This window comes from Lepidochelys kempii, chromosome 5 (genome assembly GCF_965140265.1).
Source record: "Lepidochelys kempii isolate rLepKem1 chromosome 5, rLepKem1.hap2, whole genome shotgun sequence".
In the NCBI taxonomy this organism is placed as follows: Eukaryota; Metazoa; Chordata; order Testudines; family Cheloniidae; genus Lepidochelys; species Lepidochelys kempii.
The window spans coordinates 99,854,130-99,880,151 of NC_133260.1; the positions used below are offsets into that span (position 1 = coordinate 99,854,130).

General features: G+C 42.0%; 2 protein-coding genes across 5 annotated transcripts in view; both read right to left on the minus strand.

Annotated features, from left to right (window-relative positions):
• The window catches only part of SMC5 (structural maintenance of chromosomes 5), a 74,896-nt gene extending 74,436 nt beyond the window's left edge, over nucleotides 1-460 (minus strand). Inside the window, exon 1 of one of the 3 annotated variants that reach the window (XR_012159078.1) lies at nucleotides 106-363. Coding sequence is in view for 2 of the 3 variants with exons in the window: in XM_073345164.1 (XP_073201265.1) it covers nucleotides 106-272 (167 nt within the window). In the remaining variant the exon portion in view is untranslated. Of the gene's footprint in view, nucleotides 1-105; nucleotides 364-385 lie in introns of those variants that run through there. The other 2 variants (XM_073345165.1, XM_073345164.1) reach the window with 2 other exon arrangements.
• A 4,238-nt stretch (nucleotides 461-4,698) lies between these two features.
• The window catches only part of MAMDC2 (MAM domain containing 2), a 100,832-nt gene continuing 79,508 nt past the window's right edge, over nucleotides 4,699-26,022 (minus strand). Inside the window, exons 10-14 of one of the 2 annotated variants that reach the window (XM_073345169.1) lie at nucleotides 18,843-18,936; nucleotides 17,312-17,464; nucleotides 8,786-9,045; nucleotides 5,980-6,064; nucleotides 4,699-5,650 (exon numbers count right to left, since the gene is read on the minus strand). In XM_073345169.1, coding sequence (XP_073201270.1) covers nucleotides 5,586-5,650; nucleotides 5,980-6,064; nucleotides 8,786-9,045; nucleotides 17,312-17,464; nucleotides 18,843-18,936 — 657 coding nt within the window. In that variant the 3' untranslated portion in view covers nucleotides 4,699-5,585. Of the gene's footprint in view, nucleotides 5,651-5,979; nucleotides 6,065-8,785; nucleotides 9,046-17,311; nucleotides 17,465-18,842; nucleotides 18,937-26,022 lie in introns of those variants that run through there. The other variant, XM_073345170.1, reaches the window with a different exon arrangement.

Below are 26,022 nucleotides of genomic sequence, written 5' to 3' on the forward strand. Positions count from 1 at the left end.
GCGGCCCAGCCGGCGGCCCCCCAGCACGAGCCTCAGCCCCCACCAGCCAGGTCGCTCTCGCCCGGCGCCTCCCCTCGCCCCAGCAGCAGGGGGCGCCGCACTCACAGGAAATTCTCCATAGTGACCCTGACTATGGAGCCCTCCACGAAGGGCGACTGCAGCTGCCCACGGCCGCTTCCCTCCGGCCCGGCAGCCCCCGAGCCTCGCTTCCGCCACCCGGCGCCGCTGCCGGCAGTGGCGGCCCCGAGTTTCCGTTTGCCCGGGGCCGCCATCTTTGCGCCCAGCTGAAGCACCGCCCACCACCTGAAACTCTTGTCGCGCGCCGTTAAGATGAAAACGAGCCCGACACCGCGCGCCCTAGTCCCATTGGTAGACTGGGACGGACCGGGGAGAGGCAGAGTCCATTGGCTAATGGAACACCGGGCCTCACGCGAAATCTCACTGGTTGAGAGATGGAGGGGTGGGGTCAATTCGTTACTTTCAGTTTAGTACGCAGGGTCCGTTCGCGCGACAGGGAGAGGAGGAGCCGTCCCACAAGCCGGCCAGCCTGCTCGGTCACGTGGTACATTTCTGTCCGGGGGGGGGGGGGGGGGTGACGTTGGATGTGGCGGGCATTCTGATAGGGTTTTATATGGCGATCGGAGGAGGGCGGTATAATAGCGTCCGGGCTTGAACCCCTGTCTCCGCGTAGAAGCCGCGCCTCATTTGCATACGCCGGAATGATGGAGGGTTGTCCCCCACCTGACGAGGAAACTGCCTGCAGCTCGCCGCCTGCTGTGCAGCCATCAAAGACTACATTGCCCAGCGTGCAGCGCGGCAAGCGGGCGCCCCCCTTCCCCGTGACTGGCTGAGCATGGCGCGGTGGGAGGGGGAGTTCTCTTGAGCCCCTCCCCCCATTTTGCGGGCTGCTGCTCTCTGGTTCGGGGTGGGCGGAGGTCTCTGTTTTCCCTGGCTGGGCTGATTGCCCCATGCGCGAAGCAGGGCTCAGCCTTTGGGGCAGGGGCAGGGCGGGAATTGTTCACCCCACCAGCTGCCTGCAGGCAGGGGCATGCCTGAAACGGCCCAGACCAGGCCCCGCCCCTGGGTTTCTGTTTCAAAGTGGTTTCAGAGTAGCAGCCATGTTTGTCTGTATCCACAAAAAGAAAAGGAGGAGTTGTGGCTCCTTAGAGACTAACAATGGCAGCAGCCTTCACTGCTGTGCAACGTGCCAGGACAGGCACCAGGAGGCTGCTGCACCACTTCTCCAACGCTGCTTTGGTGGAGGTGGCCAGGTACAGGCACGGCCCTGACACCTGTGGACAATTTTATAAGTGTTGTATAAAAATGCTAGACTTCTAAATACTATGATGGGTGAACTGGACTGTCTGGTACTATTAAGTGAGACTATTGATATAAATGAAATCACAGCAATTTAGTGAACTTCTGATAATCTATGGGGTACAGTAATACCACAGTATAGAATCACAGGGTTGGAAGGGACCTCAGGAGGTCATCTAGTCCAACCCCCTCTCAAAGCAGGACCAAGCTCCCATTTTTGTCCCAGATCCCTAAATGGCCCCCTTAGGGATTGAACTCCCAACCCTGGGTTTAGCAGGCTAATACTCAAGCCACTGAGTTATCCCTCCCCTGATAGAACGATACAGTAGGTTGCACCAGTGGGGAAGTGGCACTATATATGAAAGAGAGTCAAATATAGTAAAAATCTAAAATCTCTATGGATATAAATTCCATTCTTGAATAATGAGTATAGCAGTAGGAACATATTACCGACCATCTGACCAAGATAGTGATTATAACATGCTCTGGGAGATTAGAGTCTATAAGAAAACAGTAATAATGGGAGATTTTTAACTATCCCCATATTGACTGGGTACATGTCACCTCAGGACAGGATGTTGAAATAAAGTTTCTAGACACCATAAATGACTGCTTCTTGAAGCAGCTAGTCCTGGACCCACAAGGGGAGAGGTAATACTTGATTCAGTCCTATTAATTTCATTAAAACAGTCCTATCATACCATGTGCCAGTAAGAGGCCCTTCAGGAGGGAAGGTGATTTTATATTCTGAGAAGCAAGGGGTAGGAGAGAAGCTAGGAGCAGGGCTCAGATGGTTTACGGTTAGTCAGATGAAGAGTTCCTGGCATGGAGACAAGCTAGCTGCTGGTATCTTAGTATTGTTTGACACCAGATGCATTTACATTTTTAATATGTCTCAAAGTGCCATTTTCAATTCACTCCTCTATCCCCTCCCTGATATTTGAAATTGGGAAGCATAAAAACTATTGCTGTTACAAAAAAACATACTAAGGTGATTTCAAACTGAGGGTGGTGTTATTGTCTTTTCCACAAGATGGCAGCATAATCAAGTAGTTCTTCCATAGAGAAAGAATTTTAAAGGCATATGTGATATACAATAATTAACAAACAAGTCCTTCAGGAATATGCTTGTTTTAGTTATTTGCAATCAACTAGGGAGCAGGGGCAGAGATAGCCTTCAAAATGGAAGCTGCTGGATTGTATGGAACATTAGTCACAGGGATTGTTCCTAAAAGTCATTGGTTATTCAACATCCTTTTCCTTCTTTTTGAGGAGGGCCCTCAACAGATTCATTTTAGGGATGGGTGGGTATTCCACCATCACTGTTGGAACTGGCAGGACTTCCACCAATGGCATTAGGGTTTCTGCAACTCCCTTTCCTTACAGCTGAGCTGACACTCTCAGTTGTCAATATAGCTCCAGCCATAAAGAGTGGGGCAACTAGATTAAGAAGTTACATGAAAGTAAAACTGAAGTAACAGAGTGGTGAGCCTTTATGTTAAACAAAGATTAATCTAATACTGGGCCAGAATCTTGTCTCATTTACACTAGTGTAAACCCAAAATAACTGTATTAAATTTGATATCAACTGGATTTACACCAGTGTAACTGATAAGAATTTGTCCCTCTTAAGTAATAAAAATATGCAAAAAGAGGAGCTGATAGAACATATACATACAAAATAAAGAGGACAATATTACAAACAACAAAGGGACAATGGAAAGGTCTGTCGTGCTCTCAGGACAATGCCAGTTTTACTGCAATATAATTTGTTTCCAGAACAACCAAATATAAACCACTGAGTGTTTGGGATCCTGTAGTTGCTTTTGAAGGCTCTGTTTACATACCTATACTGGAATAGTCCACAGAACTGGGCTCATAGCAGTTGCATGAGGATTTATTTTTAAAGACATCTGAAGAGATTTTTAGATGGCTGATTTATATGACATGTCATATAGCTTAGGTATCAGCTTCAATTCTTTGCTTTGCTGTGATCCACTTATGCTCCAGTGATGCAAGGGGCCATATAATAGATGAAACTGGTCTCCAGGTCCAGGATATTCCCCTGATGCAGAGGGTTTCCTACTTAGCATAGTCATTCCATCAGTCTGTGCAGTCTCCCTCCCCTATCTCAGCATAGAGACTTGCCAGTTGGGGGAGCACTGTGCATGCTACCTCTATTCTTAATTGACCATGGGCATCAAGGGGTCATGTGCTGCCCTGAGGCTGTGAATTCAGGAGGCACAAAGTGTCTTAAAGCCACCTTTTCTCTTCTCCCTTTCATTCCGCTGTCTAGTGGCGGTGTCTTTTTTGGACCCCTAAACAATTTTAAATGGAGCTGTGGACCCCTTTGGAAATCTTAAGACAGTCTGCAGACCACCCCCTGTTCTATGGTAAAAACAACATTTTGTGGACCCCTTAGACATAGTCTGTGGACTCCAGGTTGAAAACCACAGGAAGTATTGGTTAATTAATATATCTTAAGATAGTTGTTTAATGTATATACTGAACAAAATCAAATCCTTTGATTGTGCCTCCAATGTTAAAAAAAAGAAAAACACACCAAAAACTCAGCTGATTGGAGGCATAAGGTAAATCTACACAGCAAAAATAAAAACCCTGCAGCAGCGAGTCTAACAGCCTGAGTAAACTGACTCAGTCTTGCACTATAGGGTAAAAATAGCAGCACAGATGACTTTTGGGGTCGGGCTGGAGCCCAGGCTCTGAGACCCACCCCTATCACCAGGTTTCAGGGTCCAGGCACCACCCCAAGCCCAAACATCTATACTGCAATTTTTAGCCTCATAGTGTGAGCCCCATGAGCCTGAGACAGATGACCCAGGCTATGAGACTCACTGCCGCAAGTCTTTTTTGCAGTGTAGACTTACTGATAGAGGTCCAGATCTTCAGCTGTGGCCAAGGAATGTTCAGTGCAGCTTGTGGAGGTAGGGGCAGTGGATTGGACTCTAGATGCAAATTAGAGCAGCCTGAAGTCTGCTCCAGTATGCACCAGGTACCAGCAGTCCCAAGGGATCATTATAGCAGCTGGGGATCACGGGTGTACAAGGGAGCATTGGCCACTCCTGTTTCCTGGGCCACATACCCTGTTTCAGCAGCCAGAATGGGGACTGGCATAGGAACTGTTACAGTGTCTACATACAGAATCCTCCTGTAGCTGGTTACGTTGGCTTTTGGGCTGCTCTGGGCTCCTGCAGTGCAAATGTACTGGAGGATCCAGCTCATAATTTTTTCTGAAAATTCTAACCTTGTTTGCATATCATGGCAATAACTGGAGAACATGGTGTTTGAAGTGGAGCAATAAAATAAGACATTCAAAATTACATTTTATTAGATAGTTTGGTAATTTTAAAACAACCATCTTGTAATACAAACACACATATTATGTCTTAAGAGTTAACAGATTATGTGAATTTAGTTTCTTTTTAAGATAAATGCAAAACATTTCTTGGGTAAAGTCTATAAAAAGTGTGAGTGTAGAAACTAACATTTAAAAAAGGAGGCCTGCAGTCCAAACAAAGTGTTCTTCTTCTATTGCATACAAATCAATAGCAGTGTATTTTAATATAGTATTAACTTGCACTGAATCACACTGGAACATTGATGGAAGTCCTTTTGTTATGCACATTGATGGCAAATAGATTCATTATAGTAATTAATCTGGCAAAGAATAGTGAAAAATCCATTCATATGGAACATTAGAAGTATAACCATTAAAAGACTACATTTTCCCAGAGAGATTTGTCATCATGAATAATTGCATTCAATGTGCAGGATATTATTAATATGCAATATTATTTACGTATTTCAAAATATTTATAAGTCTTGAAATAAAAACAAAACCCAATTTCTACCCAACACAAAACATTCATTGAATGCAGATTTAAGATAACACAATATCAAATTTTAATTGTGCCCTTTTTACCTTCTTCTCTTTACCTATGTGACAAAAAAGATTTACCAAAAAGCATTAGTATTTTATTGCTTGATCTGTGCAAAATGGGAAGCCTTTATATAATATCTAATATCACATGCAAAAGAGAAAAAATACAATAAGAACAGTCTAAGAAGCCCTGAGTCAGTAACTTTGTTACAAAGGCCAAAGACAAGAGTGCGCTGAGTTCTTCCTATACATCGGTGACATATTCAAAATACTCCAGTATTTATCGTTTTATACAAAAAAGGGAGGGAATTGTGCAGTTTCTCACATATAACTTACATAGTGCTTCATTCATTTCAACAGAACTTATTTAATACTCAATTTCATTTAAGTCATCATAATCCCCGGATGAATGCTGAGTAATTTCTCCCATTTCTAGAACAGAAAAGAGGGAAGACTATTAACTGTTTTCATATTTCTTTATCATTTTTACGTACACAGAATTGAATTACCATGTTGGACTTTGACCAAGAGACTGGGCTTACATCCATGTGCCATGGGATCTTTACTTACCACAAGCTATCAGGACTCTGGTTTTACATCTCTTCCAAAAAATGGCCCATCCAGCAGTACGGTGGTCCTTAATACCACACTACTGTGGGATTGATTCAATGCTGTCTCAGGAAAAATAGCACTGACTCACTAAAATCACTACCTATAGTACCTAGGTGTCTTAGAAAATTATAAGCAAGTATAAAATTTACCTATACAGGGTCCAGCCTGGAACAGAATATCATCTATAGCAATGTCACTTCTTATTGACACTCCACGAACTGCTTCAACAATAATCTGTAAAAACAACCCATATGGTTTTCATAAATATCACATCTAGAAAAAAGTACACCTTTTTAAAAATGCAAAACCCTGATGCAGGCTATTTTAAGATATAATGCAACCCCAATGCTATTCTAAGAAAAAATATATATACTCAGTAATTAGCATATTTTAATAGACTTCATTCTAATTAGTCCGAGAACTGGGATGCATGGGACACCCAGAAAAGGCCAATCAAATCTCAGAATTTGGTATGGAACTGTTTTGTCCTAAGGATGACTGACAAATAATCAAAAAGAAAAGGAGTACTTGTGGCACCTTAGAGACTAACCAATTTATTTGAGCATGAGCTGAAGTGAGCTGTAGCTCACGAAAGCTCATGCTCAAATAAATTGGTTAGTCTCTAAGGTGCCACAAGTACTCCTTTTCTTTTTGCAAATACAGACTAACACGGCTGTTACTCTGAAACCTGACAAATAATCAGTTAGTTTTCGTGATGTAATGTTTCTGTTGTTTTTTCATTGCCTGAGTGTCGTCCTTATCACCCGGGTAAGTTATGAGGGCATAATTTTGTGATAAATCAGCAAGTTGTTCCTCTTACTCCTGCAGTTGAATTTAGCTCTTAATAAAAAGCAATTTTTTTCTAATTAATCTCTAGACATTTAAGACAAAATGAACCTATCAGTATATGTTTTCTATTAATGGTTAATGCATTTTGGGGCCACTCTTGTGCCAATAGATATTAGAAATTTTACCACTGACTTTAATAGGACCAGACACAGGTTCTTATTGTACACACCAGAGTTAAAATCCTGGCCTCGTTGAGGTCAATTGCAAAGCTCCCATTGACTTCAACAGGGCCAAGATTTCACTGCAGAATCACTGAGGCACAGCCACAAGAGGAAACACAGCAAAAGGATGCATTTGTGCATTGTTACAAATGTTTTTGATAACAAATAAAAAATTATTTGATGATTAAATTCTAAGTGTATGAGGAACTTTTTTAATAAACCAAATATAAGCTCTGATACCCTTCGGTAGCCAAATTCTTCTAAGCAGCCTATCAACAGAGAATTCTTGTCAGCAGAAGTATGCATTCTCCCTGATAAAAAGCAATTGTCTCTATTCTGGATAGTTTACAAATTGAATTAAACATTGTGAAGGAATACAAGATGGGCATATTTTGTTTGGTTGTGTGTGTGCATCTGTTTGTTTCATTTACACAAGGGCCAAGATGCAGCAATTCTGGTGAAAGCCAGGAGGTCCTGAATAGTTAGAGAGAGTGATAGGATGGTCTATTTTTCACCCAAGTTACATAATTTTAGAGGTCCCTCTAATAAGGCCGTTGGTTAAGGAGTATGGAATAACTGAATCTTAAGATGCATTGCCAGGTGAGGTCACAAAATAGATGACCAATGGTCGGACAGATGAAATTGGCAACTATGGGATGTGCTCTGAGACCAGTAGAATGTGCATCTTAACCAAGAGAGATGCATCATTAATGATTCCAAATTTCAATGAATTGAGAGTTTATTGATCTATAGTGACATTGAAAGAGAAATGTAAAACCAGTTGTGGAGAAGAAATACAAGCAAAGATGTACAGATATATTAAAAAGGGACTGAAAGACTTTCCTCCCGTAAGATTTTTATGTGCGTATCTATGCAATCAAAGTATTTGGGTCAATAAGGGTCTAAGTCATTTTTGTTATCGTCTTTTGTAAGCCAACATACAATTAGATTTAATAGTAATTCATAGTAAAATATTCCAAGTATCACAACCTTGGGTATTACATCATCTTCCACCTGGTTCATTTCCTGTTATAACTTGCATCAGTGCATTTCTAACCTTCATATCTGGATATTCAGAATTGGGGTTTGGTTCAAATACATCTCTAAATTTAATGTCAGTGGGGCCCAGACTTTCATAATTATGCACACACTTGCATGGCTCACTTGCATATGCAATGTAACTGCATAAGCAAATGACCAGTTAGACTTGCACAATCAATTAATGTAATTACATTGGCAATCGTGGTAATCTTGGCTTCAAAAAAGGCATGCAAATATGCCTGCAATGGAAAACGTGCAGTTCAGAAAATCTAGATCTATCAAGAATGAACATTATTAGGGTCCAGTCCCGTGAGGTGCTGAGGGTCCTCAAATTCCACTGAAATTAACCTGGAGTTTAGGGCAGATGGAACCTCTCAGGACTTGGCCCCTCATTGGCAGTTACAACCTCAGCTCAAACATTTATGAGCTTGAGATAAAAATGAGATCTAGAAGACAGAGCTAAGACCACTAGCAAGAAAGGGTGGAACAATATCATTTAAATTAATATATACAAAAATGGACATGATCAGTAATATAAATTGAGATGTTCACATTTGCAACCCACTTATGACTGTATCTGGTATATTCCCTCCCTCTTATAAATTGGGAGAAGTTTTCCAGTATTTCATCTTGCTCAAATGAAATGCCACACGCAGCACCAGTCAGTGATCCTGAACAAGAAGCATCTCAACACTTTCTCTGTCATGAACAGAAGAGGACACAAGCTCTGAATAGCATCATGGATTTGATTTCCTCCTTCCTATAAAATGTCCAGGTCTCATTGAAACCCCACCTATGGCAGTTTTTAATTCTGACTTCAAATGGAGCTCATTCTCTGAGCTAAAAAATAAATCCCAGAAAACAGTGCAATTTAATCTTCCATGTGGCTCAGTCTTTTGCTTACCTGATGGTATTTATCACATTCATATTCTATCAGTCCCCTTAGCCATGTGATGCTCTGTTCACCTCTCCTTCTCCATAAGAGGGTTTCTTCACTATCACCTTCCTTTTTCACATAAACATTTAACAATCCAGTTCCAGCTCCGTGCATGTGATAGAAAAATGTCAAGCACTGCTTTCCGGAGATCCCTCTTAGTGACCTTGAAGTCAGACGCGCTTTCTGTCCATAGATCATATTGGATGCCTCTATGTACATGTAGTATCCTTAAAAAGATACAAGACCAAATATTAGTAAAATAAAATGGTTCTTTCCCTCAGTATGTTCAATAATAAGCCTGTGTGTGAAACCTGTTTGATAAATGCTTGCTCTTGCTCACAATACAGTTCAGAAATGGATGACTCTGTGTTAGTTATATAGTAAAGCAGAGTATATGAATGATTAATGAAAAATATTTTAAATTAATATATACTAAATGAAAAAAAATGTGTACAAAGAAATAAGATACCATGAATGGTGATAAAGGGGTAACGTTGGAAATAATAAAGGCCTGAAGTAGGTGAATAAATGTTATGGAAAGGTTGCATATTTTTAAAATATACACTGTTTTAAATTTTTGCTTATGCAGTGGAGTCGTACCGGTGGAACTGAGTGGAGATTTTTTACCCCAGTGTATAGTACTTGAGTATAGTAAAGAATACTGATTTAGATCAAAGGTGCAACCTCTAATAATTCAAATAAAGCCATGAATTTAACATAAATAGAGATTTAATTATGTTAATATATGGACCAAATTCTGCCTTCAGAATGAACAGGAATGTCTCTGACTGCAACTGTTCTTAACGCAGGGGTATGGCATGAGAGAGGCAGAATTTCACTGATCTGAGAGTTTATTGATCTCCTGGAGTACAATGGGAGTTGTGTACATGCATCAGAGGTCAAAATTTGGCCCTATATTTAGAATTGGTGCTTTTGATAAATCAAAGGAATAAAAATAAGTCTTTGCCACGGAAGACATCAATCATGTGTCTGTTTCAATTAACAAGATGTGAAGATACAAGTCAAGAGAACTGATTAGCCAGAGTGCATAAAGGGTTATGCTCTGAAGTCTGAATTGTGGGAAAATTGGTTATTAATCGGCAAAAGACAAATAATTTTTCCTCTGAGGGTCATCACACAGCTATTTCAAGCTGGAGCATACTGATATATCAGAATACTGGGAAGCATCCCAATGTCCCATCTGTTATACATGGCAACTGTTTTGCATGTTGCGGCACATACTCCACCAGTAACTGGTAAGTTAAAATTTTGCAGCAGCTGTTCCTGCGGTCCCACTGCTCCCTTCTTGTCATGTTGGCGAGGAAAAGCTGCCCTTCCACCCCTCTGAATAACAGAGTTTACAACACTCTTGGGGCAACAGGGAATTCTTAAGGATCAGTGAGACAAGAGGAGAGCAGAGAATGGCAGGAACAGCTGGTAGATGCTCTGAATGTCTTTGATGATATTCAGAGTCATTATCTAAAATCATTCTGAAGAGGTCCTCTGTGGCCAAGGTTATTTTTTTGGTGGTGAGTAGCAGCAGGAGAGTGAAGGAGAGAAGATGTGCAGGGGGTGGAAGCATAGAAGAATATCTACAGCTGCAGATCTTCAAACAAAAGCGCACTCCCTGTAATCTGTCAGAGGAAATTCCCAGGGCTATTGTGGCTATTATACAGAACTGAATGCATGCTGGTTATAGAGATTTTAACTACTGTTTTGCTTAAAAATTATTCTTGAAGTAAAAATCCAAACTCAGAACTATGTCATTAGCGTAAGCTAATAACACAATTGTTTTGAGAGCCAAATCAAGTTATAAACTAGCTGGAATGACTAGATCAGATCTAGATTTCATTATCCCATGTTTGTAAAGTTCCCAGTATACTTGGGTGAGCTAAATAAGTGAAATAATTATCATCATTTTGAAAAATATTTTTGTGTGACAGCATTAAGACTGAAAGACCAAAATTACTCTTTTTCAGCACCTTTGAAAATCAGGACACCATCCTCTTGGCTGTCTCAATGGTTAGTGGTCTGTACAATCAGACAATAGATTTCTGCTCTGAAGAGAGCACACTAATTTCCTAGGGTGGGGAATCTCTCTACAATGTCTCCTTCAGCAAGCAGATGGGCTTCAGTCTTGAGAAATATGGGGCCTGGAATATCTACTAGAAAGGGGATAACAGAGGATACTATGTAGAAAATCCTGCTGGGGGAGAAACAGTAAACAAACCTGTGCCCTGCATTTCTTTATGACAGTGGTTTTCAACCTGCGATCTGCGGACCCTTGGGGAGTCCACAGACTATGTCTAAGATTTCCAAAATGTCCACACCTCCACTCAAAATTTGTAGGGGTCCACAAATGAAAAAAAGGTTGAAAACCACTGCTTTATGATAGTACAGCCTGGTTATGAACCAAAACAAAGCTGGCAAAGCTGATTTAGCAGAGTCCTTTTAGATTACTGTATATAGAAAAGGAAGGCTGTGCCAGACAGTACAGGGATCGTCTACACATGCCTATTCAGGTATCAAAACCACATTTTAAAAAATATTCAGTCAAATGGATTTAAAAAACACTTGGAAAAATATTTATCCTGACTTTCTGGCTGGATTCAAGCAAATCTAGTTTATGCAAAAGAAGTGGGTGTTAAAGATGGCAAAGACCTACTGGTATTAGGTCATCTAGTTCATAGCCTGCCAGAGTAGGATTGTTTCCTATGCTACATTTTCTAGCATTTTTCCCAATTTTAAATGGACCAAGCAATAAGGCTTCCATCATTTCCTTTTGGAGACTATTTCACAGTATCGAAGACGTAATCATTAAGACAGTTTTTCCGGTTATTCAGCCAAAATGTTTCCTTTGCATAATTTAACCATAACAACTGCATCAAATATGCTCAAATTTGTAACTGATTTGTTTGCTTCCATTTTTCATTTCTAATATCATAGCAGGAGTTTGATCAGAGCTTTGGCATTCCTGAAATGTATTAATACTTCTGCCTACATGTAGCACTGGCTAGCATTGGCTGTGGGAGAACATAATTGCTTTGAAGACTGAAAACTACAAGTGAGGTTAAAACTCTTCCATGTATATTCTCAGTTCAATGCCCAGGGCTTTGGCCATGTAGTCCACATTGACATGAAGGGAAATTGTGTAGCTGAAGCTCTGTAAACAGTCAAGAATATTCTCCTCCTCCATTAGCATCTCTTTCCTTTCCTGCATTAATACAGAATTTTTCAATCCTGCCCAGGATGTAGCTACTGGAGGGGCTTTATTAAGAAGTGTAAACGTGATGTTCTGCGGAGTATACATCTCTTCTATGCACAAATATCCCTCTCGATAGAGTGTGATTAGAGACAAGGCAAGGCTCTTATTATTTTGTTAACTAGAAACAAAATAGTTTTGCAGGTGCTCTTGAATGCAGCTGCGTAAGACTCCACATACTCAATTGAAACAACTATGTTTAAAAATGTTAGCATGGTTTAAATTCAGCTGTACACAGACTGAGTTAAAACACTATTTGGCAAGACACTTTGGACAAGGCCAAGCTGTGTTATAATCAGGCTTAAAATATGTTCATCACAGCTATCAGAATTGTTATAATTCAGCTCACCTACTGAGTTTAAGCTTTATTGCGTGAATTTCAGCCCTGTGCAAGAGGCCCAACAGAAGGCACCACTTAAATCCTTTTACGTCTGCTAAAGTATTCTGAGAGTTTAAGCAGTTATGAGCTGGGTGAAACCTTGTATAAGGGTTGAACTCATCCTTCAATTGATATATCTGTAAGCAAAAGCCCCACCAAAGACAAAAGATATGCGTGAACCTGCCCAGGAGTTTTTGGCTGAGGCAGGGGTGAGAAAAGTTTTTGGCCCAAGGGCCACATCTGGGTGGGGAAACTGTATGCAGGGCCATGAATGTAGGGCTGGGGCAGGGTGCAGGAGGAAGTGTGAGGTGTGGGAGGGGGTGCGGTGTGCAGGAAGGGGCTCAGGGCAAGGGGTTGGGGTGCGGCAGGGGGCTCAAGGCTCCGACCTGGCACTGTTTACCTCGAGTGGCTCCAGGTGGCAGCAGCGTGCAGTGGGGCTAAGGCAGGCTCCCTGCCTGCCCTGACCCCACGCCACTCCCAACAGCATGTCTGGCAGTGGCTTCTGGGGGTGAGGTGGGGCAGCCCTTGCCTGTGGGTACCATCCCCGAAGCACCCATGGCCGGGAATGGGGAACCGCGGTCAAGTGGGAGCTGCACGGGGCGGTGCCTACAGGTGAGGGCAGCGCACAGAGCCCTCTGCCCCCCTGCAGCCCCCCAGGGGCCACAGGGATGTGGTGCCAGCCACTGCTGGGAGCGGCGCGGGGCCAGGATAGGTAGGGAGCCTGCCTTAGCCCCGCTCTTGCCATGGGCCTGGCAGTCCCATGGGCTAGATTGAAAGCCCTGACGGGCTGGATCCGGCCCACAGGCCATAGTTTGCCCTCCCCTGGGCTGAGGGAAGTGTGTGTGTGCACACATGTATAGAAATTATATAGAAACTGAGGTCAGACAAGAACAGAGCTGCTGGAAGGAGCAACTGAAAGCACAAGGCTGACCCTGGAATAAACCTCAGAAGAGGATTTGGGATCAGGGGTGCAAGCTAAAGAGCCCTCTTAATGCTGTGAGTGAAAGAAGCTGTGTCCTGCTATTTGGTTCCCTCTGTGGTTCAGGGACACAGAACTTTTCACTTTCTTTGTGAATAAACAAAGCTGCATCAAACAAATACCTATCATCAATTTCCACTCCCAACTAGAACGCCCACAGGGCCCAAACTTTGATGAGTTGCTTAGCTCAAAAAGGGGCCACACAGTACATAGGCCTTAGGCTGGCCTTCTGCACAGTGATGAATTTAATCCATTATGCTGCAGTCAGTAGAATTACTTCGAAAGACTTACACTGGTATAAAGTGAGCCATAACCCATACTATATTAAAGCAGCCGGGTGACAGCACGCACATGAAATGTCCTGCTAATTAGGTTGCTCCTTGGTGAATTGATGTAAGAGGCAATGTGAGGTGGAATTCTCTTCTTCAGGACAAGCAAGCTTTAGCTTAGACACAAGGTGAACTGTTTTATAATTTAGGTCTGGTCCCATAATCTTTTTCATGTTTTTGTGAATCCTTGAATATTTTAAAAACTAAACAGGACACCATGAGTCCACTCTCTCTTCTTTGAACTTACTTCTGTTTAATTAACAAGCTAGTTAAGGGCAAAAATTCTAGTGCCTGCATCTTTGTTCTCTGAGGTAAACAGCTATTCTGTGTATTTTGTAAACACCTGAAAGGCATCCTTCAGACCAAGGGAGAGACAATATATTGGAAAGTTTTATACTACAAATTTTCTGTGACTCATGGAAAATACTAATATGCATCCTGTTTAATACAGCCAATTAGTTATCTCATTGTTTTGGGTGGAGAACATGCAGTAACCATTTAGGTTGGTCCTTTTAGTCTCTTGTTTTAGTCTTCTGAAATCTAGGAGGGTAGAATCCTTCAAATTTTGGAAGTATAAAGAAGGAAACAAAAACATTTCAGATGAAAACAGAGTTGCCAGCCATGGAGGATGGGCTTGTTGGGGCTGAAATTTCCCCTCTCCCAGGGCAATTGGGGGTCAAGAGATACAGAACAGCCCCCTTGATTCCCCAGGCCCAACTATCTATAGCGTATCTTTTTGTTCCTCATCTCTTCTCTCTTCCTTGAAGCAAGGAGTTCATCCAAAAGGGCTGAGCGCCCACCCCTTTATCTTGCCTCTTTCTCCCCTGTGGAGGCCTCACAGAATCTACTGCAGATCTGTAGTGACTGTGGACTTGGGTCAGAGTCTGGGCTTAGTGTGAAGTATAGACATACCCTGTAACTCCTACGTAGCTGCTATATCTTCAGAATCTGTGAAACTAGTGCTAAGCCTGCTGTGTAGGGATAAGGGGCTCCTTTCTCTACATAAGACAGGGCCAGGATTTGGCATTTACAGTGAAATTCTTCCTTTGTCTGCACATATGACACATATCACTGAAATCAGCATAGCCCTGGCATACACAGACAAATTCTAAATTTGTCACTTAGCTTTTACAGCTTTCAGTCAAACCCTAGATCAAATAGTCAGCTTGCCTAAGGCGGCATAGCTCTACTGAAGTAATATAAAATAGCTGTTTTGAAATCAATAGAGATATGCTGATTTACAGCAGCTGAGATTTTCCACCTTCTATGTATATCCAAAGCCTGTTGCTGAAAGAAGAAAATAAATTAATAGAAAAAAATGAAAAGTAAAACCTACTTTATTTGCAGTTTGAAACCACTAGGTTTTGTCTTTCATTTGTGTTTCTATATGTGAACATTTATTATCGTAACTAGAAAGTATGTGTAATACTGACAGACCGGAAAGCCGAGCTCTGTTTAGCCACAGAGAATTTAGAGCACAGACAGCGATAGTTTACACTGCCCCATCCATGTGCCCAAACACTGTTCTGAAGGACTACCGCAAGACGGGGAGGGTCCGTTTCTGCATTTCCATTCAATCACTGATCTCTCTATTATGAACTCCAACCAACAAAGGTGGGAACTCTTATGCTATTTGTGATGTGAACACCTTTTGCCTCTGACGGCCAACTCATTTCACACAATCCAAATAAAGATGAGAAAGAGAATAGGAAACAGAGCCTATCATCTGATCCTTCAGTCCCATGGTTGACACTGTCAAAGTTGCATCAGTCTCTATATTATAAAATCTTATGTTGAGAGATTTGAAAATACTTTGTATCATTCGCTTAAAATTAATTTCCTTTTAAGCTAAAGTCTGCAGTAACATCCCACCCCAGCACAGAGAACAGGCAAATCAAAAAGGTAATCTCTCAATGAGCACGCATTAGCTATCATTAATGGAATATATGCAAGAACATCCAGAGAAAGATAGACACCTGAGTTCAAAAATGAAGGGAAACACTATGCTCATCACATGATGTTAGAAGCACCCTTGACTAAGCTGTGTTAAAAGTGGCAATGACGGCTGCCCTAAAGCAGGCTGTATGTTCAAGAATGAGGAAAGATGCTATCTAGCCCCATGTAATTCAGAGTAAAAGAGGAAAACCAACAAGTAAAGAAGCGGCTCAGAAAGAAGAGGCTGATACTGCATTACTCTGCACTAAATTCCAAGGGGTCACTTACCAGCAATATCTCAGATGCTGTAAGTGCACCCATATGCTATCCATGTCTCCCACTTTCACTATTATAGGGTTTCATTTGACTTTACCTTCAAATTTGAAATGCAATTAAGCTGCAGCAATCATCATCACACATATTTATAAAGGGATGAGGGCTGTTAGCAAAAGGTACTTGATTTGTAAGAATAAGTCAGATGATGAGTGAAATTAAAAATAATTTGCCTACCACTGAGAAGTCTCTATGTGTATTTTTCACTACTACATTATAGGGTTGGAAGTACCATTTATATTTTCTGAATAGTTGGTAAATTCTCTATTCCCTATGTAATTATTCCCACTAAAATAAAATGTAACCACTGTTATACTAACACACAACCCCAAATTCTGTAGAGATAAAAAGAAATAAATCTCTACAGTACGTTTCCTTTATGGAAAACAGTGAATCTCTTTTTAAGAACAGCTACAATTACCCAGACACACTTGGTGAAAACATTTCATCTACCAGTTGAATGCTATAGGCAGGCACATGACACAGATTAAAACACTATCTTCCCAGACATATATTCATAGTAGCATCTTTCAGATAAGCTAACAGATTTCTTGCTTGTTTGTTTTTTCAGATTTTTGTTTTCAATAACTATTTTGGATATGAAAAGGAGGATTTGTGGCACCTTAGAGACCAACAAATTTATTTGAGCATAAGCTTTCGTGAGCTACAGTTGACAAGAACGTGTGAGGAACAGTGCGGGGGGGGGGGGGGGGAAACATGGGGAAATGGAATTAATTTGCAAACTGGATACAATTAACTTAGGCTTGAATAAAGACTGGGAGTGGATGTGTCATTACACAAAGTAAAACTGTTTCCCCATGTTTATTCCCCCCCACCATTCCTCATACTTTCTTGTCAACTGCTGGAAATGGCCCACCTTGATTATCACTACAAAAGGTTCCCACCCCCACCCCCGGCTCTCCTGCTGGTAATAGCTCACCTTACCTGATCACTCTCGTTACAGTGTGTATGGTAACATCCATTGTTTCATGTTCTCTGTGTATATAAATCTCCCCACTGTATTTTCCACTGCATGCATCCGATGAAGTGAGCTGTAGCTCACGAAAGCTTATGCGCAAATAAATTCGTTAGTCTCTAAGGTGCCACAAGTACTCCTTTTCTTTTTCGGATACAGACTAACACTGTTGCTACTCTGAAACCTGTTATTTGGATATGAAGGGTAAAAACCTTTTTACTTTGCTCTAGAATATCACTTCAAAGGACATTCATTTAACTGTCACTCTGCTCTGAAAATTCAATGTGACCCTTAACTCACCTACCCCAGTAGTGTGGTCTCCTTTTGGTCCAGTGTATGAAGTGGGAGTTTGACCCCTTCTCCTATGCCAACTGCTTCGGTTTCTTCTCTCCTGGGTAAATGCACACTCATCCTTTTCAAAAGTACATTCTCCAGGAAAAGATGACCACATCTCTGCAGTGAAAGAACAGAGTTACGTCTAAAAACGTATGGTTGGATACATTACTTATATAATCTATTTTATCCATCCATTTACAATGTCTCTTTATGCATAGAGATATTTATGACAGGTTATACACACAGTGTAGGAGAGATGGGTCCAAATTGGAACACTAGATAAAGCCCCCATTTTCACAACTTTAGATCCCATTCTGGATCTGAATTTCACAATTTGGACCCTTCTCATATTCTTTTAAACAACCCTGCTGTTCACCTGATAGGTCATCCGCTTGCTGTGACCCTGATCCTGCAATGGGATCTGCTAGTGTAGGCCCTTCTACCAGTGTGACAACCCAATGAGCTTAATGGGCTCTGGGCATACATAAGGGACTGCACTAATAGATCCTACCATAGGATCAGGGCCTATGTTAACTGAAGTCAAATGGAGAAGATTTAGCCTGCTCAGCCCACAGTACAGGATTCTGTGTTTCCTTTATTTCAGCTGATAATATCACAACAACATGCATTCCCTGAACTACTTTAGCTGTTTGGAATATCATTACATGATGCAGAAGAAATAGACAACCCAGAATTCAGATCCTGGCAGGAATGTAAAGGAGGAACTGCATTTCAGCTATTCTGTTTTAATTTTTTAATTCATGAATATTTTAAACTTGCTTTTACCCTAGACTCTCCCTTTATTCTTCAACCGCTCTGGCCTGTTGGGACATTGTAGACCTTTTTGCTTGTATCACCCATGAGTCCCAACATGTGAGGTAAGTAATCCATATAGGAATATCAGTTTAAGTATGTAAAGAGCATGGTAGTGTCTGTGAAAATTCTGTTTAAACTACAGTATAAGAAACATGTATTTAGTCATATACTGATTGAATTTTACTGCTCCTTCTCCAAGCCACTTTTCCCCTTTTTATTCAGCCTGCAGTGGTGGGAAATGGGAGTATTGCATATCCACTCCTAGCCTCTCCAAACTGCCCCTTATATCCTAATCAAAATAGCTCAGGATTAAAGGAAAATCATCATAAATACTAGTACAAAGGTTGATTCTGATTTTTATTATAAAGCAGACTTTTAGGACCAAATTTAGCTCTGTATTAAGCACATACACCACCCACTGGAGACAATGGAGTTAATCAGGATTTACTCTGATGCCAAAATTTGGCCCTCACAGTAGATCACTGAAGCAATGCTGCTTTCACTGCTTGACTGACACCCACGAACACCAGTGTTACAGCTAGCTATGGAATGAGAATTTGATATAATTCTGTTAGGAAAATGGACACATAAGAAGGCTTTTTATAGCAAGGGCTGAGATTGGACAGTGGTTGTAGCAGAACAAAAACCTAGCAGAGATTTCAAATGCACATTGTCTTACCAGTGGTTTGGCAGCTTCCCAAGCTCACGGATATGTCATCAAGTGCCACCAGCCCACAGTCCCAAAAGCTTTTGCACCAGCTCAAAAACACCACCTGCAATTTATGAAGAACATGGGTCTCAGGTGTTTTTAGTGAAACCTGGCGTTGTAAGCAGTCCTGAAATTTTATACTTTTCTTGGTGTATTAATAATTTTAAATTTTTTAAGTGTTGAAGGGATTGATTAAAAATTTTTCTCCAATAATTTTTGTCATGTCAGTTTAAATTAACTGGTTTTTAGACATTAAAAATATGTCAGTTCCAATAGAATAACCTTTCTCCATTTAATTTTTTTAAAGCTAATGATATCTATCTAAAAAATAGATTCCATTAATATAAGTTCTCTCCACGTACAGTTATTTTATTAGGGCACACATCTTTATCAATATAGGAGAAAGAAAATCTCTAAACTTAGATCTCACTTCATTAAATTTCCTCTGGAAAAAAAATAGCACAATTTTAGATTGTTTTCTATTAAACTAAAAGAAATTTTTCACCCCAAGAATGGTTAGAGTTGAATCAAAATATGGCAAACAGGCATATTATAGGTTTGGCAAGATCTGTGTTATGCTACAATTTCTGAAAATGAGAAAATATAATATAGCCAAGAACAGAAGGTTCCCATGATTACATTCAACTCTGAAACTGAAAAATTACATACTGTATTCTGGTTTTACAGTCTAATAAACTCTAGCATGTAGTTTGGTTTCATGCAAACCACAATATTATAGTGACTGTACATATCACTCTAGAGCACTGGGATTTTGAGTTTTCCGGATAGTGTACACAATGCTCTGGTGCATTTAGCCAGCAATGCAAGGGCAGAAGCAGGCCTCAATGCAGGGAAACTGGTGTTTCCAGAAGGTTGCTGTAGAGCAGGCGCAGAAGGGGACTTCACGTCCCTCTGAATGGACTCTCCACTTACTTCTCATAGGCTAGTGCAGAGGTGCGGGTTAGATGGGGAAAGAGGTATGACTAGTTGGTCTATAATTACATAAATCCAATGATCACAAACCATCAACTAAGAGGGGTTGCAGCTCTTATTACAATAACTCAGGGACCATAATAGCAGCCGTGGAGGTACTGACTGGCAGCTTCACACCATGCCTGTGCATTGCGAGGATGGATACAATCCTTCCCAATTCCTGCATATCAGTAGATCCCATGCACAGTGCCTGTTTAGTTGTGTAACAAGTTTCAAACATTAAAGCGACATTTTCTCCTAAAGAGAAACAGGATTCTGGGGGAATATCCTGAATGCTGCTGCAATACATTAACATTCCATTACTGTAATGGATGTACTTGGTACAGTCAACAACTTAGAAACTGCCTTTGTATTGTATTACGCCAGAGGGACTCCTCAGATGAAAATGTTTTAGTGCACACTCTTTCATACTACGAATCATCCTAGACTATCAGGGCTGGAAGGGACCGCAGGAGGCCATCTAGTCCAACCCCCTGCTCAAAGCAGGGCCAATCCCCCATTTTTGCCCTGATCCCTAAATGGCCCCCTCAAGGATTGAACTCACAACCCTGGGTTTAGCAGGCCAATGCTCAAACCACTAAGCTATCCCTCCCCCCGACAGTCCACATTGCTAGGGTCTAAAACTCTTCTCTTACTTTTTTATTTATAGTCTTGAAAATATAAACTGCTGCATGGGATTTTCTGTTAGTCTTTGCAGCTTGTTCCAGGGCCAACTAAAGTCGCTCTCACACACCCATCACAGCAGCAAGCACAGAGCCACTAACTTCTCCTGACCACCAGGGGCTGCTGTGGTGTCAGCACTGAGGCAGGGAGATTTCTCCTCCACTCTCAAATCTGCAGGTGCGTGGCTAGAATGCTGCCAGTGTGTGGGGAGGAGATGGCAGCTGCTGGGATGGAGTGAAGAGAATGGAATGGGCGACAAAATGGGCGAAGCAGGCTGGGAGGGACAGTGTACTGCTATGTCTTTGCTCTCTGCACAACATGGATCAAAAGGGAAAAGCTTGGGGGGGGGCAGAATAAGAGAATGGGGGATCGGGACAACAGGCATGGGGAACCAGGGTTCCTTTTGAGACCTTTAGCCCCATTCTACACCTCCTCCCCTCCTCTCTCACAGAGTTGCGCCTTGCACCCATGCGGAGCGTTCCAGTGAGAATGTTGCTTGAGGACAGTACAAAATGGCACTGGCATGATTGGCAAGAATAAAGCCATTGGGAATTTAAAAAAAAAAAAAAGTTATGGATGCACTAGGGATGTAAAATGTTAACAGATTAACCGATAAGCATGAGTCTTATAGGTAAGGTAGTCTGGTTAACGTTTCAACTCCACTGCAGGATCCTGGCTGCCGCGCTCCCTCCCACCCCCGCCCAGGGTCCCAGCTGCTGGCCCCAGGTCCCAGCTGCCGGCCCCAGGTCCCAGCTGCCAGCCACGCCCCCAAGATCCTGTCTGCTGCCCCGTGCCCAAGATCCTGGCTGCCGACCCCAGGCTCAGGGCCGGCAGCAGAGTCCCCGGTGTGGGGCTGGCAGCGAGCAGAGTTCCCAGGCGCGGGGTGGGAGGAGAGCCCTGGGCACTCAGGGTGGCAGCCGGGACCCCAGGTGCACAGGGCAGCAGTGGAGCCTAATGGTTAAACTTTTAATGAGTACCATTTTAATAGTTTAAACATTTACTTTTTTTAAAACGCTATGGGATGGCCACCAGAAAAGGCCCAGGTATGCTTCAAAAATAAAGACATACCGTCCTGAGTTTATAGAAGTGAAACTGCTCCATAAAATGGGATTCTCTACAAACGAGATCATATTACTATGCAGCCTGAGGTTGAAAATGCTAAGCATACTCCATAGTGTCCATCTGGGTACCGAGAAGTATAAGAGGAGTCCAAGACATCCTATTTTGGCCAGGCATGAATTCTGCCATGAAAAATAAGGTATTCAAGTATGTAATCTGCAATCAATACAGCAAACAGAACGCAAAGAACCACTGAAACCATGTGAGATTCCTGATTGCCCTCGGATCAAGGTTGGTGCAGATCCGTTTGAATTAATCAAGAAAATACAAAGCTTATTTCCTGTGCGTATTGCTGCAAAGCAGTAGATGGGCAAATAATAAAAATTGTGTATCTGACTAACAAAAGTAATTTGCTGCCATCATTTTTGGGAAAATTTTCAAAGCTATTTCATTGTGATCAGGCATGACTTAGTGGCTGCAGCCAGGTATGTTTCTCATGGCTGATTCACATTCCAGTACAAATTGTTAATCCCTCAGCTTCACATTTGAGGTTCTCTGCTCACTTACAATTTTTGGCTTATGCTGAAAATTCGTTATCATAGAAAACCATGTATATACTTTTAATCACTTTTCACTGTCTTTAACAGGACCTGTGGTGCCTGCAAATATAGTTGTTGAACAGGGTAGTGCCAAGTTGCTTAACTATGTAATATTTACTAAAACCTGCAAATGCATAATGAACAGTCAGATAACCACACTTAAATCTTTAAAGAATACATGAATACATGAATTCAATTTCCAGTCTCCTTCTAATCATGGTTCTGAAACCTTTTGCTATGGAGATATAAAGTTTTCATCCTCATATGATTAAACAAATTGTAAGACAATTCTCAAGAAACAAACTATTCAGTAAAAATTCAGTGCCTTGGGAATAATTGACACAATGACATATAACCACTATGGCATATGTTAAACATCTATCTCTATAAAATAAAAAGTTCAGTGTGGATGACTTTTGGCTACAGAGATGATATTTTCATAAAACCCCCAAGCTTCAACTTCAAGAAAGTGGCACGTGAATGGATGAGTCACAATTTTACAACTCTTAATAGTGAAATAATGTTTAAGCACTTTGGGCCTAAAGCTGCTCCCTATTAAATTTTTCCATTGACTTCAATCAGAGAAGGATCAAGCTTTTTGTTCAATTGCAATAATCTACACCAGGGGTGGGCAAACTTTTTGGGCCAAGGCCCACATTTGGGTGGGGAAATTGTATGCAGGGCTGGGGCAGAGGGTTGAGGTGCGGGAGGGAGTGCGGGGTGTGGGAGGAGGAGCGGTGTGGAGTGTATGAGGGGGCTCAGGGAAGGGGGTTGGGGTGCAGAAGAGGTGCGGACTGCAGGAGGGAGTTCAGGGAAAGGGATTGGGGTGCAGGAGGGGTGCGAGGGGCAGGCAGGGGGCTTAGGGCAGGGAGTTGGGGGCAGGATGCTGGAGGGGTTCAGGCTCCGGCCCAGCGCCGCTTACCTAAAGCGGCTCTGGGGTGACAGCAGCGTGCACCAGGGCCAGGGCAGGCCCTGGTGCACGCTGAGCGCTGCCCTTGCCATGCCTCCAGGTACCTCCCCCAAAGCTCCCATTGGCCATGGTTCCCCGTTCCCAGCCAATGGGAGCAGCAGGGGGCGATGCCTGGAGGCAAGGGCAATGCACAAAGCCCTCTGCCCCCACTGCCACCCCCGGCCCCAGGGACATGGTGCTGGCCGCTTCTGAGAGCAGCGCGGGGCCTGCGGCACCACGGGGGGCAATCCCACAGGCCAGATCCAAAGCCCTGACAGGCTAGATCTGGCCCGTGGGCCGTAGTTTGCCCACCCCTGATCTACACCATATAAAAGATTTCATATTTTCAAAGAATCCAAGGCTAGAAAGGACCATTAGACCACCTACTCTGAATACCCTGTATTAAGTCCAAAATCTTTAGTTAGACCAAAGCATTTCAGGAGACTAACCTGTGTGCCATAGTTAGAGAACAGCAGTGATTAAGGTGTCACCAATGCAATGGCAGGGAATTGATTAGCTGAGAAATGCCCAAATGATACTAGCAGGTGAACCATGCCACATGCTGCAGAGGAAGGTGAGAAACCTCCAAGTCCCTGCCAGTCCGACCCTGGGGAAAATTCCTTGCTGACCCCAAATCTGATGAGTAGGACACCGAGCATGTCAGCAAGACAAACCAGCCAGGCATCTAGGAAGAGGATTTTCTGTACCACCTCAGAACACTTGTCCTATGATCCATCTCTCGGTGTGGCCACACTCTACTGCTTCAGAGGAAGGCAAAGCCTACCCCTATTCCCTCCTCAGAATACAGCTGGCCAATTATGCATTGGGGGGAGAAATTCCTTCCTGACTCCTGCAGGCAACAGGCTAATGGCCTGAAGCATGAGATTTGATTATAATCATCGTCTTAATACAGAGCTGCAAGTGTTTTGCGAACGTTGAGGGCAATGCAAGCAATCCTGTTCTCCCCATGGCCCATAAAACAGGGGGATGAACAGAGGAACTCAGATTCAGACTCAAGGCCAGAAGGGACCATCCAGCGTACTCCACACCACACAGTCCATACAGTTTCTCCTAGAAAATGAATTAAGGTGTATCTTTTTTTAAAAAAACAATCTTGTTTTAAAGATTCCAAGCAATGGTGAGTCCACTACCTTGCCTGGTAAGCTGTTTCAAAGTTTAATTCCCTTCCAAAAGATGCTACAAAATTGCATCTTATTTCAAGGCTACATTTATTAAACTTCAACTTCCAGCTATCAGATCTCATTATGCTTTAGTCATCAAGGTTGAAATTCCCACCCCACTCTTATGCTCAGATCTCTTTTCTGTGTGTAAGCATCTATACACAGCAATCAAGTCCCCACTCAACCTCTTCTTTGATAAGATGAATAAGGGGAGCTTCTTAAGCCTCACTTCATCAGGCTTGTTTTCCAGGATCTGGCTCACTTTTGTGGGCCTCCTTTAAACAGACTAGTATTTCCATATCCCGCTTCAACTGCGGACACAATAACTGGACACAGTATTCTAGCAGTGGTCTTACCAATGCTAACTAGAGAGGCAAGATCACTTCCCTTGATAGTCCCCTTTTTTACATCCACATTAACCCTTTTTGCCACAGCATTGCATTGAGAGCTCATATTAAGATGCTTTTCTTTGATGATCCCTAAGTCCTTCCCTGAGTCACTGTTTTCCAAGATAGAGTCTCACATCCTACAGGTATAACTTGCATTCTTGATTCCCAGATATATCACTTTGCATTTGGTTCCATTAAGAGGCATTTTGTTGGATTGTGACCATTTAAGCAAATCAAATTACCCTATAAGAGTAACCCCTTTTCCTCATTATTTACTATCCCACCCATCTTTTTGTTCTCTTCAAACTTTACCAGCAAAGATTTTCTATCATGATCTATGTCATTAATAAAAATATTAAATAGCTTTGGACCAAGATTTAATCCTCGGGAAACTCACTAGAAACAGCCCTGCTCGTTGATATCTTTCAGTAACAACTACATTTTAATATCTAATGTGTGCCCTGTTAATTCCATATAATGCAAATTTTTAATCAAAATGTCATGTGGTACTAACTCTAATGCCTTGGAGAAATCTAATTATACTGTATCAAAACAGTTGCCTTTATCAACCAAACCTGTAATGCTGTCAAAAAGGGACAATAGGTTTGTTTGACAAGACCTACCTTCCAGGAAACCATGCTGACTGGCATGAATTATATTTTTCGATATACAGTTACCCATTGGATCTCACAGAAAGCAGTAGTGATGTAGTGCTTTTACAATAGGTATTGGCCAGTCAAGGATTTAACTGAGTAAGTACTCAACTTTCCCCCCAAAATTTTAGTTCAGCCTTTTAGCTTTACCAAGCAACAAAGACTATCCAATGTGTAATTCTGTCCCAGTGTCTGTATATGTACCTTTAACCTTGCTAAATTCTACCCTTGTTTTTTGAGGTAGTAAGTGACATGCTACTGCCACGTGGCTAATGTTTCCATGGCTACTTTGTTGGCTTATGCTCAGGAAAAATGGATTTTCCAGCACGGAAGTAACATAATGCACTGTGAAGTTGTCTAGTGTTCTCTTGACCAATTCAGTGTTTCTGAAACTTTCCTTTAGTAACATTCCTGGTGCCATTATGAGGAATGGAGTAGAAGACATTTTTCTTTACCAGATCAAAATGTATATTTATTTGACCCCTTATTTGTCCCTAACATCTTTCATTATAATTTTGGCCCATTTAAGTATGCTTGCTGCTCACCTGTAAGTTTGGATGGTATCAGTATGTCTTTCAGTCTTTTGTTTATTTTCATTTCAGGTTTGGCCTCTGAATCGGTCCTTCACACTGCACCTAGATTAGCGGTCACCAATAGGCCCATC